The 13,806-nt window shown below is 41.1% G+C and overlaps 1 protein-coding gene across 1 annotated transcript; it reads left to right on the plus strand.

Moving 5' to 3' along the window:
* The first annotated feature begins 1,189 nt into the window (after positions 1-1,189).
* On the plus strand, positions 1,190-12,274 carry xpc (xeroderma pigmentosum, complementation group C). Its single transcript, XM_070910452.1, has 14 exons — positions 1,190-1,301; positions 3,130-3,405; positions 3,562-3,658; positions 4,119-4,203; positions 4,317-4,474; positions 4,672-4,792; positions 4,899-4,988; positions 5,642-6,487; positions 7,136-7,296; positions 7,939-8,020; positions 9,156-9,287; positions 9,520-9,689; positions 10,284-10,377; positions 10,519-12,274. Exons 1-14 carry the CDS (start codon positions 1,190-1,192, stop codon positions 10,849-10,851), a joined length of 2,757 nt encoding a protein of 918 aa, XP_070766553.1. The 3' UTR covers positions 10,852-12,274.
* Positions 12,275-13,806: the final 1,532 nt, after the last annotated feature.

Below are 13,806 nucleotides of genomic sequence, written 5' to 3' on the forward strand. Positions count from 1 at the left end.
AGGTCTCATAAGTAATATTCCGTCACTTTTGTTAGAGTAAACTTGTCATGGGACTGTGGCTCTGACCTTGAGCACTGTGAAGGACTTGGTTGGTGGTTTTGCATTGGTTTATGCAAAGTTAACATTACATTGTACCATTCTTAAAACTATATAATACCACAGCATTTTACCATAGCACCTTCCGTTCTTCCCACATGAAAGGCAACTTTGCTTGAATTAGGTAATCCATCACACTGAGGTCTTACTTTGTGTATGTCAAAGTTACATTGTCATTATGTGGTAATGCAGCTGAAAGTGCAGACTAATTTTAAAAAGTCAAAGTGGCGAGAGTGGCCCGAGAGGTGCTGGAAAGGAAACGGCAAAACAGAGTTTATAACATGCTTTTGAAATGGTTGAAAGGAATGGCAAACATACATATTAGCACTAAATCAGATGAGACATGTACAATCTGGTATGGCCCTTTAATGCCAGCTGTCTTTAATATAGTGGATCTAGACACTGGAGTTTTTTTGTACTGTTTACTGTTGAACTCATCATGTATGGCTCTGACTAAATGCTTCAAATGTAAAAATAAACAGACCCTTTTGTTGCCAGACTGTTGTGTAGCCTCCCAGCATGACTGTCTCTCTTATGAAACCCCATGAATGTAGTTGTCAATGTGTCACTGCAGAAACTGTCAAAGCTCAAGATGACATTTCAATATCAGGAGTATGATGAGCTGGAACAGAGACAATGGCCTCCTTGATGGCCTCTCTTGAACACCTCACGTGACTTGTTGTAGTTAACCTCACATATAGTGCAACACCGCCCCCTGTGTCCAAAATTGGGTATTACATCGCTCAAAACACGCCACAATTTATACATGGAGGTGCCTTTCAGTTAACATAGCAACAGATATATGAATGGACGCTTCCTGAAAAGGTAAACCGAGATTTTGGGGGGTTTCAGAAGATGTGCCGGTTGGCGGAAAAGGCGAAGAAGAAAGAGCGGACGTGACGTCAGAGTCCTGCCTCCAAAACTTCCGGAGTGCAGCTTCTTGTGTTATGAAAGCTGCGGAGTGAAATGTTGGATAACTGGTGTTCCCCTGCCCATGTGGCGAGCTGAGGGGCTTGACGGTCTAGTTTTGACAAAAACATTTAGAGAGAGTGATTGTGATTCAGAAAAGTTTGAGAAAAGACAGAGAGACAGCATGGCGAGGCGGAGAGAGTGCGCAGTGACAGAGACCGATTCAAAGAAACTGAAGCAGGTGCTGAAGGCAAAGAGCAGCGGAGCTAAAGCAAGAGCGCAGAAGAAAGATGCAGGTATGAACAGTCAGGACTGATCCATCTCTCTGGTCTGTCCCGCTATGTATGAAGACATTCAGCTTCTCCTGCTCGCCGTTTTGCATCCAAAAATCGAAAAGATTTTTTAGTAGTGTTTATTTTTGTGGGAATAACTCAGATTGTAAAGAAAGGAGGGTCAATTTGCTTGTTCCAACAGAGGTGTCTGTGTCTATGTAACCCTGAGCTTATGCATAAAGTTAGTTTTTATTTAAGGAAGAATACACATGCTAAGTGCATCCAGTTAGATTGTTGGTATGTGGTTGTAAGTTTATGAATTATAGCTGATTAAAGTTATATCACTGCATGTAAATGTTGGTGATGTAGGTTCAGTGATACAGATCAATGACTGCAACATCAGCTATGACAAACAGATATTTTTTGTTTTTATATCAGTATATAGTTTGATATGGCAAATAAATATATATATATATATATATATATATATATATATATATATATATATATATATAAAATGATAAAACAGATGGTTAATACACTTTGTTTTGTTGTCTCATATGTTTCATCAGACAAAACCTTTCACACATGTAAATAATAAAACATTCAATAACTAATTTTGTCAATTTATAACAATAGTTTATTTAGAATCATTAATTTGGACAGCAACGTTTTGTGAAATAATAACATGACATGAGTAAATCATCACAATATCATTCCACTAAAAGTTGATAGACAATATTGAATTACTGCCCAGCCCCCAAGAGAGCGATGATTCAGTGTATCTGGAGAGAATTGACCAATCATATTATGACATGTTCAAGTGCTGACAAAATGCATTTTCAGTGCTTGATTTGTGTTCATACATATGGCTGTTTTTATTATTGTTGCCACCAAAAAGACACTTTTCGAGCAACCAGATTGCAGGTGCATGTATGGGTGATATGGATGGTTACTGGAGTGGATCTGCTGGCCCAGATACACATCTGTGCTCCACTAACCCAAACACATCAAAGCATGAAACAAAAACAAAAACAAGGGGACTATTTCTGTCCTGAGTGCGTGTATGTGTAAAGAGTGCACCATACATATGCAAACGTACTGCATGCATAGACTGGTCTGTCTGCCTCTCATTTAGCTGTTTTGTCTTAATTGAAGTATTTCCGTATCAGTCATCTGTTTTAAATGCACATTCAGGCATTGCTGTACTTTATTTAGAAAACACACGGTAAGTGAAGCAGCAGCATTATCTCAAATGTGCTCTTTGTAGTGTATTATTGACATCAGGCTGTATTTACTAAAAACAAATGAGACCATGGTTGAGATGATTTCATGCCTTTTCATGTTTCATGGGTGATTCATAAACTGCAACTATAATTCAGGAGGACCCCAACCACCATCATTGTTGGTCATGTTTTGCATGAATGTGGTTGAGATTCATTGATGCTAAAAATAGCAGGTCAAATTACCAGGATATCAACTATATTAGGAGAGAAAAAGCGAGAAGTCGAAGACTGAAAACCAACTCGTAACCTACTCAGTCTTAAATAGCTATGTTTATATAGCGCTTTTATCTAAAGCACTTAACAAGATTTTTGCTACGCATTCACCAATTCTCACACACACACACACTCACACACCGATGGCAGCGGGCTACCACGAAGGGTGCTGGCCAACCATTGGAAGCAATTTGATGTTCTGTGTCTTGCTGAAGGACACTTCGATCGAACCGCCAACCCTGTGACCCGCTCTACCTCCTGAGCCACAGCCGTCCCAGTCTTAATCATTAGTCAAACACAGCAGCTTAAAACCCATTTCTTTCTGTCTGTTCTTCCATGTAATGGCATCACAGCGGAAGAGGAGAAGCTCGAGAGGAAGGCCAAACCCAAACCACGTTCCTCCACAAAACGAGCAGCAGGGAACACCACTTCCAGCACATCCACTGTCAAAAGCAGTAAATACTTCCAGTCATCAGTGAAGGAGGAGGAGACTGACAGTGAAGATGACTTCACCATGGTGACCTCAGAAACACTGGCGGTTACAGTGAACGCCAAGAAAACAGAGAAAGAACAAGAGGAGGAGGAGGAAGACAGTGAGGAAGATGCAGAGGATTGGGAGGAAGTGGAGGGTAAGTGAGGGATCAGCAGAAAACAGTGTTAGCTTGTTGCGTGTGAGAATACACTTCCAACTATTTCAAAATTTACATACAAAGGCGAGAATATTATTTTCACAAGTGGTATGGCATGTTGAGAGGAAAACATGTGAGTGTGTCTGTGTTGATCAGAGCTGGCCGAGCCGCTGGGTCCAGTTGAACCACCAGAACCCGTCCTGCCCGCTCAGCCGGTTGAGATAGAGATTGAGACTCCAGAAGTCAGGAAAAAGTAAGTGTATGTGTATTATAGCAATATGAAATTAGATGAATCACTTGGAAAAAAAAAAAAGTTATGATCTGTTGTAGTTTCAGAGCTTTCACCGGCTACATTTAAGGACAAGTATACTGTTTATGCCCCATTTTTGTTTCAAAAACCATTTAATCTTAAATACAGTTCCAGGTAGAATTAACGAACATCTTTAGTCTTGAAAAGGAAACGTTCTTCAGGAAGCCAAACAGCGAGAGTTTTTTTTTATAACCCTTGATGTAGTCAGGCTTCTAAGATACCTTTTCTTCATGTCCTGATATAGAGTGCCTAAAAAACATTTTCTTTTCTATGACCAGTTTTTGCATTTTCCAAACCACCTTGAGGTTCTGTGGACGTAAAAAACTGATAGTAACTGAAGTATGTGAGTCTACACTATTGAGAAACGTTTCTCATTTCTTCATTTTTTTTCCTCATTGGCCAGACAAAAGAGGCAGGCGGAGTTTGAAATGTATCTGAAGCGGATGATGAACCGATTCAAAAAGGACCAGCTGATGGACACACACAAGGTGAAAACGCACATATTGCACCCAGCTTCTTATCGCTGCTTCCTAGTCCTGTGTCTGATTTTGAAGTCATCACGGTGGGATTTTGGTCATTACAAACCTCTGATTGGTCTCAGGTCCACCTCATGTGCCTGATAGCCAGTGGGATGTTCCGCAACCGCCTGTGCACTGAACCAGACCTGCTGGCCATCACTCTGTCGCTGCTGCCCACCCACTTCAGCATGGTTGCCAAGGACCACATTAACCAAAGCTACCTCTCTGGACTGCTCAAATGGTGTGTGCTTGTGAATTATGAAATATCACGTGTGTAGTGTCGACTGAAGCTACTTTTTATGTCAGAATGTGTAAAACAGGTGTGATAACAGGTGATCAGAGCCATCCACCTCCCCTCATCAGTCACTATAAAGTTGATGTATTCACCACTGTATCTTCTATTTCCATTTTCATCTCTCCCTCTCTCTTCCCTTTCAGGTTTAGAGCAACATTCACTCTCAACCCCAGTCTTCCCTGTGAGGAGCGTCCGGACCCCCGGGCTCTGCTGGAGAGGCGGCTGGCCAGCCTGTCAGCCAGGAACCACCAGGAGATGACTCATGTTGGTATTTTGGCAAAAGACTTGTCCATTTAATGGAGTGAAATACAGCCTTTGAGTGAACATACAAAGGTAGAATAAACTGAATAAATCATTGTGTTCCCTGCAGCTTTTCCTGTTGGTCTTGAGGTCTCTGCAGCTCTTCTGCCGATTGGTTCTTTCTTTGCAGCCGATTCCTCTCAAACTCCCATTAGCCAAGGTACTTTCAATCTGTTATTGAGCCTCATAGAGGATACTGATACGGTTAATGTACCTTAACCCTTTTACTCAAGTTATCATAATGGTGGCCGACAACTAAAAGTCATAAGAAAAAACTTTCTTTACTTGATTGGACTGAACTCTTATCTGTGGATGAACACCTCAGGTAAGCAGCAACATTGTTTGTTTATACATCAATTTCAGGAGCTCATTTAAACAGGTTAACCTGAAAAATATCATCACGTATCTAAACATACACAATCTATGCAATGAGAATGAGAATGTAGATCTCTGTGTGTAAACTTTTTATTTGAATCAGATATATATGAAGGCAAGTAATGAGTTTTGGTGCACGTTGTCTATACCAGTCTATACCATTGCCTTCGTAATCTCCATAATCTTTCTACATACCCCCTGGTACCCGTGGACTGGGACTCAATGGTCTATACTCTTCTGAAGTTATGTCTATTTAACAGTTCAGTAGTTTACTGTCAAGAGTCAATTAGAAATCATCAGTGGAAGGACGAAAACACCCTCTCTGTTATTCTACAAACATTGCCTGTCCATTACAGGACTGATTACACAATATTATCTAGTATTTGGTTCTTCTGTTCTTATACATGTTATCTAAATATCTCTTTGTCCTTTCCCCAGGGCAAAGGGGCTAAAACATCTGCTGGTGACCAAGGACAGAGCCAGGGAACCTCCAAGACAAGCTCCCCTGAGCCGAAAGTCTCTTCTGGTACCAAGAGACCAGCAGGAGGGTTGAAGACCAAAGGAGACAGAGGAGGAAAGAAAGCAAAGAGGAAAGAAATGAAGGAGGAGGATGAGGAGGAAGAGGAGGAAGAGGAGAAGCCCATAACGTCAGGAGGGCAGAGGCCAAAGAACTCAAAACGCCGCAGCATCGCATCAAAAGTCAGCTACAAGGAGGAGAGCAACAGCGATGGGGAAAATGAGGAGGAGGGTCTTAGCGATGAGGAGGAATTTCAGGCGACCAGTGAGGAGGACAGTGCAGATTCAGAGAGCGAGTCTAAATCTACAAATAAGAAGAAGGGAAACGGTAAGACCAAAGTGAACAAGAATACGGCAGCTTCGAAGAGAAGGAGTGGTGGAGATAAAAAACAGGTAAAGGAGGAAGATCATGACGAGGGAGAAGGAGCAACAAGCAATGGAACAAAGCGAAGGAGTGGGAAAAAGAAGGAGGGACCTGGAGCGGACGAGTGGTTGGAGGTGTATCTGGAGAAAACCTCTTCCTGGGTGTGCATGGATGTAGAACACGGTGTTGGGATGCCTCACCTCTGCTCCCAGAATGCAACAGCGCCAGTGACGTATGTGGTGTCGCTGGACGGGGACGGGTTTCTGAAGGACCTGGGAAGGAAGTACGACCCCACCTGGATGACGTCGTCCAGGAAGAGACGGGTGGATGAAGATTGGTGGGAGGAAACGCTCGAGCCGTTCCTGGGACCCGAGGACGAGAGGGACAAAATGGAGGACAAGGAGGTGAGACAGACAGACAGACATGTCCAAAGATTTGTTTTTTACATGTACAAACTCTGACACGTGAACTTCTCCAACATCTCAAACACACAGACATGTATTTAATACTAATGTTTTAATATATTTTGTGTAGACGTTCAGAAATAATTCAATAATTCAGTGATGAGGGTTTGGGCACCAGATGTCTCCCCTGCCCAGCAGACTGGGCTCTGGTGCTTCATGTCAACATTGTAATTTATATTCTGTTAAGTGATAGTAGACAACTAATAAGGCAAACGATTATTGTCATTGTCTTAACTGTTTTTGTGTATTTATTTGCATGAGATGTGATACAAAAAATGTTCCTGTTTAAAACTGAAAACTGTTGAGTTAAAAATCACTGAAAAATAAACCCAATAATTTAAGCCGGGTGATATGGCTTTAGTGAGGTTTTGTTTTTATTTGTGGGCTTTCAGGCCACTGGACACTGACAGATGATCTCTCATCATCAACACATGGATCATTTTTACTGTCTGTTTTTATCATTGAATACATACATTGACTAATATGCCAAACTCCCAAGTGCCTGGTCTCTTGCAGGACTTTAGCACATGTTATACTTATTGGTACCACCCTTTTTCTCTCTGTGTTTTCTTCATGTTGGCCACCCAGCTTCAGAACAAGCTGCTGAACAAACCCCTGCCAATCTCAGTAGCAGAGTATAAGAACCACCCGCTGTATGCCTTAAAGAGACACCTGCTAAAATATGAAGCCATCTACCCTTCAACAGCCACTGTACTGGGATACTGCAGAGGAGAGCTGGTGTACTCCAGGTCAGTAGTAAAACAGTCAGCCATGAATACATTTGAAGTAAACTATTAAAACCTCACCACTCGTACTGTAAACTACGGCATCATGGAAGTTGTCCCACTTTACTGCTGGTGTTTACAATTTGTTGCTCATTCAAGGGCAACGTACTGGTCATAAACTTTAAAATATTTAATTTACAAGTTGAGAAGAAGCGCCTGAATGCAAGGTGGCTTTTGGTCTCTGTGAGGTTAGACAGTCTCGTTGTGGGAAGAGGTGCAGGTTCAGTCTGGACTTCTGGTCCTCTGAAAGACTCGCCTTCATTGGCCGCTGAATGGGGACACAGCTGATGTTGAGCTGCATGTCAGAATGAATCGTGGCTGTGAGCATCAGTGTCCACCTGGTGGTGCTATTTGATTAGTTAAACTGTCATGTGCTTGAAACTGCCGTGTTCACCTGCAGGTAGATCTGCTAGCTGTGAATCACATCCCCTGTTGATGTACTGTTCACACATAGGATGAAATTGCATATTTACAACCAAGAGACATTGAGTCTGCATTGGGCTCCAGCCATGAGCAGAACATTAAATTGTTGTGGTGAATGAGAATTTCTGTATGATAAATCTAATCTCATTAATCTTCTCATATGTAAATCTTCTTTCTCCTTAGGGATTGTGTGCACACCCTCCACTCCAAAGACACATGGCTGAAAGAAGCTCGAACTGTCAGACTAGGAGAGGAGCCGTACAAGGTGAGAGAGAATACTTCTCTCAAATCTGCTCTTCTTGTTTATCTCTCATCTTTTTTTTTTCCAACCATCAGTTCTCTTCTTTCAGCTTTTGCCTGTTTGTTTGTTTGTCTTTCTGCTGCTTTCTCTGTTCTTCTCATCAACACTCCACTGTTGTTCGTACAACCACTAAACACACCGCCGACCACCACTCTTCCATCACAGATTCCTTCCTAATATCAAAGTGGATGCGGTCTGGTTGATTTGAGCTGTGAAAATGACATACAATCACCCTTGTGATTTGTTGCCAAACAATTGCTTTGAGAGATCAAAACAGAATGGTTTACCTCACTATGTAGCATATTATTCAGTTTCAAGAGGAGACATACTTGTTTTTCCTTCACTGTGGCTACAGACCTTTCATGGGTTTTCAGAAATGCAACTCATGACATGCAGCTTTGCCCTGTGATGGTCCACTACTGTCTCTCTCACACCAGATAGAGAGGCCTCTACGGAAAGTGCCCACAACACTTACTGTAGTTTTAGGCTGAGTTTACTGAGATGTACTATAAAGCAGGGCACAGGTAGTGTTGCCTCTGGATCTAAAACTTGATTGCATAACTTGCATGTCAGTGACTTGAAGAATGATTTAATGATGTCAGTTGTCAACATAATTTCCAGCTGAACTCGTAGCAACAGTTTTTTAGTACGACAGGGATGTTTTGCGGCTTATGTGCAGATGTGTAGAATACTTTGGGGAACAATGATGCTATTAAATCTCAGTTGGGCTTAATTGGATCAATGAACTGAGGGTTGTGACAAGGTTGCTGGCAGGAAGAACCATATCTGAGTGACTATTTCAGCACGTGAGCACTAATTAGACAAAATGCTAATGTGAACATATAGTGCTTTGTGGAAAACAAAAACACAATCGTCTTATTATTTACCTTTTTATATACACTGACGCAGACGTGGGTGTTGTGCTTTTAGATGGCCAGACTGTCTGTAGTGACACAATAGGACATATTAGCTATTCAGCCTCAACTGTGATTGACACTGTGGTAGGACTCAAACCACTGAGCTTGGTTGTTGTATGAGTTGAACTGAGTACATAATGAGACGATGTGTATAATCATGCCACTGTGTCACTCTCTTTCAGATGGTGAAGGGCTTCTCTAATCGCTCCCGTAAGGCCAGGATGATGTCTGAGCTGAAGGATGCCAATGACCTGCCTCTGTTTGGAGAATGGCAGACTGAAGAGTACCAGCCGCCTATAGCCGTGGATGGGAAGGTAACTGACTTTGTGGTCTAGAATTATAACTGTGAGAAATATGGTGGCAGCAGAGAAAATTGATTATATATTTTATAAACAACCAATAGTTTCAGAAGAAAATGTGAATTCAAATGTGTGCTTATAAATGAGGCCATCGAGATGAAGATTAATGACAAATACACATCATCAACAAGTTATCAACGTTTTTCAACAGTATTGTTTACATGTTGGCTGTGTCTGTTCCCTTCAGGTTCCCCGTAACGACTACGGTAACGTCTACTTGTTTAAACCCTGTATGTTACCGGTGGGCTGTGTTCACCTCCGGCTGCCCAACCTGCACCGAGTGGCCAGGAAGCTGAACATTGACGCTGCCCCCGCGGTCACGGGCTTTGACTTCCATGGAGGATACTCACATGCTGTGTAAGACAACACTGAGAAACCTCCCGCTGGGATGGGATAAAATAAACACAAGGAAGTAGAGGAATGTGGTCAGTACAGGAGCATGTCAGTGATTTTAGTCCCATCCCAGTCTCAGGGTTTAACAAGTGCACTGAATTCATTGTATCTGATTTCTTGTTTTTTTATTTGAACATTTTAACAGTTGTTTTATCTGATGTAGGATATGTTCTAACCCCTGCAAGGACACAACATTAATTACATCATTATTTCATATTAAACATCCTAAGGAAAGACTGCCAAGATTTTTAAGTTGTTGTTTTGATTTACACATATTTTAAGAACAACTGCACAGTTGCAGCAGATTTGTTTTTTTTGTTAATTCTGTTGCATACTCAGGAAAACTTACCCTTTTTCATTCTTTCTTTTTGTTCTCTCAGATAAAAGTACTCTATTGTAAACATTTGCATAGCATGATGTGAATATCAACAAAGTCAGCACATTGCAAAATCTACTCACTGGACATTAATAGTTTCCTCTACTACTGACGAAAGAAAGGAAACAAATGCAGTTAATATGAAAAGATTAATATTTTCTTTCTTTGTGTATGTGTTACAGGACTGATGGTTACATTGTGTGTGAGGAGCATGAGGAGGTTCTCAGAGCAGCCTGGGTAGAAGAACAAGAGATTCAGAAGCAGAAGGAGAAAGAGGTGTGTGTGTGTGTGTGTGTGTGTGTGTGTGTGTGTGTGTGTGACTGACTTTGTTTTTTTTCAAGTTTAAGCAAACCAGTTATTTAAAACCTGTTTGGCACCAAAACACCACATCACCTTTTCTTCTCTTCCACTTTCCAGAAACGAGAAAAGAGGGCGATCTCCAACTGGACTCTGCTGGTGAAGGGGCTTCTGATCCGAGAAAAGATTCAACAGCGCTATGGCAAGAAGAACCAGGGAGTGGGGAGCCTTGCTCACGGAGAGGAGACCGGTGCGCTATCGTCTGATGAGGAGGCGGTTGAGGGTGGAAATCCTGGAGCTAAGACTGCGTCTGAAACTCTGGCCGAGTCCTGGCCCCAGAACAGACAAGCAGAGGAGGGCGGAGGGAGCATCAGCAAACTGAAGAAGAAGACATCGACAAAACGAGAAAAGAGAGGACAAGAGAAACATTTGTTCCCTTTTGAGAAAGTGTGAAGTCAGAGATCCAAAATTACACTCTGATTTAGTTAAATCAAGGTTGATTACCCTCTGCTTGCAAAAAAGCACTTGGCTGACTGCTCCTGATATTTACTTTAGAAGATGTTCACATACCTTGGAAGCAGGATAAAGTGTGCCTCGGGTGGAACAAATGGAACAGGAACATTTGGCTATAACACTATAAGTAGGAGAGGAAGGTGGAAAGAGAGGAGGAAGAAGAAGTAGAGGATTGTTTTGTAGTGAACTGACTCCAGTGGTGATGATACATACATTAAACCTGCTCTGTCTCCACCATCACTGTACATATTCCCATTAGCTCATATGCTGTATTGTTAGCTTTTTGTATGAGAGCTCAATAGAGATCCAGTACATGTCAGGATGCCAGTGGAAGTGAATGTCAAATCCAGCATGTTGACACGTGTGCTCTTGTGCAGAAGAGTGTTATCAGGTTGACTTGGATTGAACAAACTGGACATGAATGTGAGAACAGGGAGTGTCCTTACAGTTTCATATGTGTGTTTAACATGACACACTGCTCAACATTTTACCTGGATACCCGTGATGCACTCAGCCCTCTTGCAAATATTGTGCTCCAAAACTTGACCAGTACAGCGCTAAGTGGGCATGGTTCCCATTTCAGTTCAGCACACAAAACAGCACATCCGACTTGAATGGATGGTTTTCATGAATGGCAAGTAAACACAATAACCCATGTACCAACAACACTACAAACAATAAGGCTAATAAATATCCAAATGAAAAACTGCTTAAAAGCTGTGAAACGATCAATTGTTACCGCAGCCTCTCCACTACCTGCTGTTTCATTTCATCAGATTCAATATAAGTGGGTTTCCCCAACCAGCCATTGTTATTGACTGGACTGGTCAGCATGTCACCTGACAATATGAAAACAGAAACTCTGTGAATCCTGGTTGTTACATTTCCTTTGTTCTGACACAGACAGCCATGTAGCATTTAGCATTTAGCTCTCCTTCTGTGTTCTTTTGAGTTGATGTAACTCTTTTTGGGTTGTAGGATGCTCTTATCTGACAGAGATAGACAGTGACGCATGTGTGGACCATGTAACCCTTCTCTTGAGGTTTGAACATGAAAATCACTAAAACTGAACTTAAGGAGTTAAATTATTTCTAAGCACATTCTGTCTTGATTTCTCAGAAATACTATACTTCCCCTTTTCTCTGTGTCCTTGTAAGGCTGCTGTATCCCTGGAGATCCACTTGTTTGTGCTGTATCAGTTGTCACGTTCAGCCTCTTTATCTCACACTCTTCTCTCTCACGTTTTTGTTCACACCTTGTGTCTGCATGTGAGTTTATACACAGCAGACGATAGCTGTATTTAAAATAATACAGTTTTTGTATGAAAAGTATTTTTGTAAGAATTGTTTAAATACCAGTAAAAAACACAACAACCTAAATTACTGTTGTAGTATTTTAAAAAAAAAAAAATTTGCTATCTGTTTAAAACACAATTTTATCTTCAAATGATCAAATCTAGCTTCAAAATCCAAAGGCGACTTGCTTCCAAATTTCCAAATCATCAGTCACACATCCTCAGTACAAAAAAAATGTTTACCGGGGCTATCATTCTATTTTTGCTTACACATTTTCTTCCTCATTTTGATCATGTAGGGACTTTTGACGGGACATTTAGACAGATATTACCCAGTGTTCTTAGCAGGACTCAAGGACACACACACACAAAATTAGCTTTCCAAACATCCTTTGCATCTACTACTGTATCGCTGGCAGTGAAATGTATGTGTGTGCTGTTACATTTTCATCTTTATTTTATGTTTAAAAAATACAATTATTGCTACATGAATTTGAACTGATTTCTGACTAGGTTTTAATTCCTTACAATGAAAATCCATAAAAATCACAGGGTAAACTGAAGAATATTTTCAAGTAATGTGTGTGTAATTTTGCATCAGTAGCAACTAGCTGAATTGCTGTGAAACACCAATAATCAGCTGCATTTTTAGATGCATCCTCCTAAGCATTTCAAGACCAATTACCAATGCATTAACCCCTGGAGTTCGACCCTCTGCTTTTCTCAGGCGCTGCCCACAGCAGAGAGTAATGCATTGTTTATGAATCCATCGGCCCTACATCTTCAGAGCTAAAGCACTTTGAGTGGAACGTTTCCATCCAGATGCAGAGCCACAGCACCTACAGTTTCAGTCCAACCAGTGCCACCTATAGGCAAGGAAAGTAACAGCAGGAGCAGTTTGATCAGCAGATTCTTTGATATTGTAACGTCTAAACTCATGTTTAAGTTGCTATAAGAAATTTACACCAACCCACATGTGAAGAATAATGTGTACGAGGCTTTAATAAGCCTTTTAGCCTTATCAGTGATGTTTACCAGAGAGTCTAAACACACGTCATTGTTCAACTGCCATGGACTACCTGCCCAAAGGTAACTATTCTACAACATTAACAAATAATTTGTATCATACAAAGCTCAAAAACTCAAAAGCACAGACCACAGGGGGGGATTAAAACCTATGCAGCCCGTAAAATGTGTGTGTTAAAGGGATTTAGGTGTGTCATTTCATGAAGATAAATGTGACAAAAATCGTTGCAACATTCATAAAATGATGAAAGATAGTAGGATGTGGGTAGTGTGGTGAAACGACATTGGGGAAGGGGAAAGTTTGCAAACATTTTCCTTCTGGTTTTTGTCATCTAGATGTGTGTAGACGTACAGTACACTAGGAAATAATTATGGCCATGAAGTAATTTGAAAACTTGAAACCCTGCAACTAACTAAAGATAAGTCCTTGTGGTTGAGAGGTTAAATTCATAAATGAAACCCCTAAGATCTCCTGTAACATGGATGTCTGTTTGTAAAAAGTAAAAAGATGTTGCTGCATCTTGTAATGCAGCTTAAGTGCTAATGGACAGCACTAATGCATAAAGTGAAACTGC

This window comes from Enoplosus armatus, chromosome 8, assembly GCF_043641665.1.
Source record: "Enoplosus armatus isolate fEnoArm2 chromosome 8, fEnoArm2.hap1, whole genome shotgun sequence".
NCBI lineage: Eukaryota > Metazoa > Chordata > Actinopteri > Centrarchiformes > Enoplosidae > Enoplosus > Enoplosus armatus.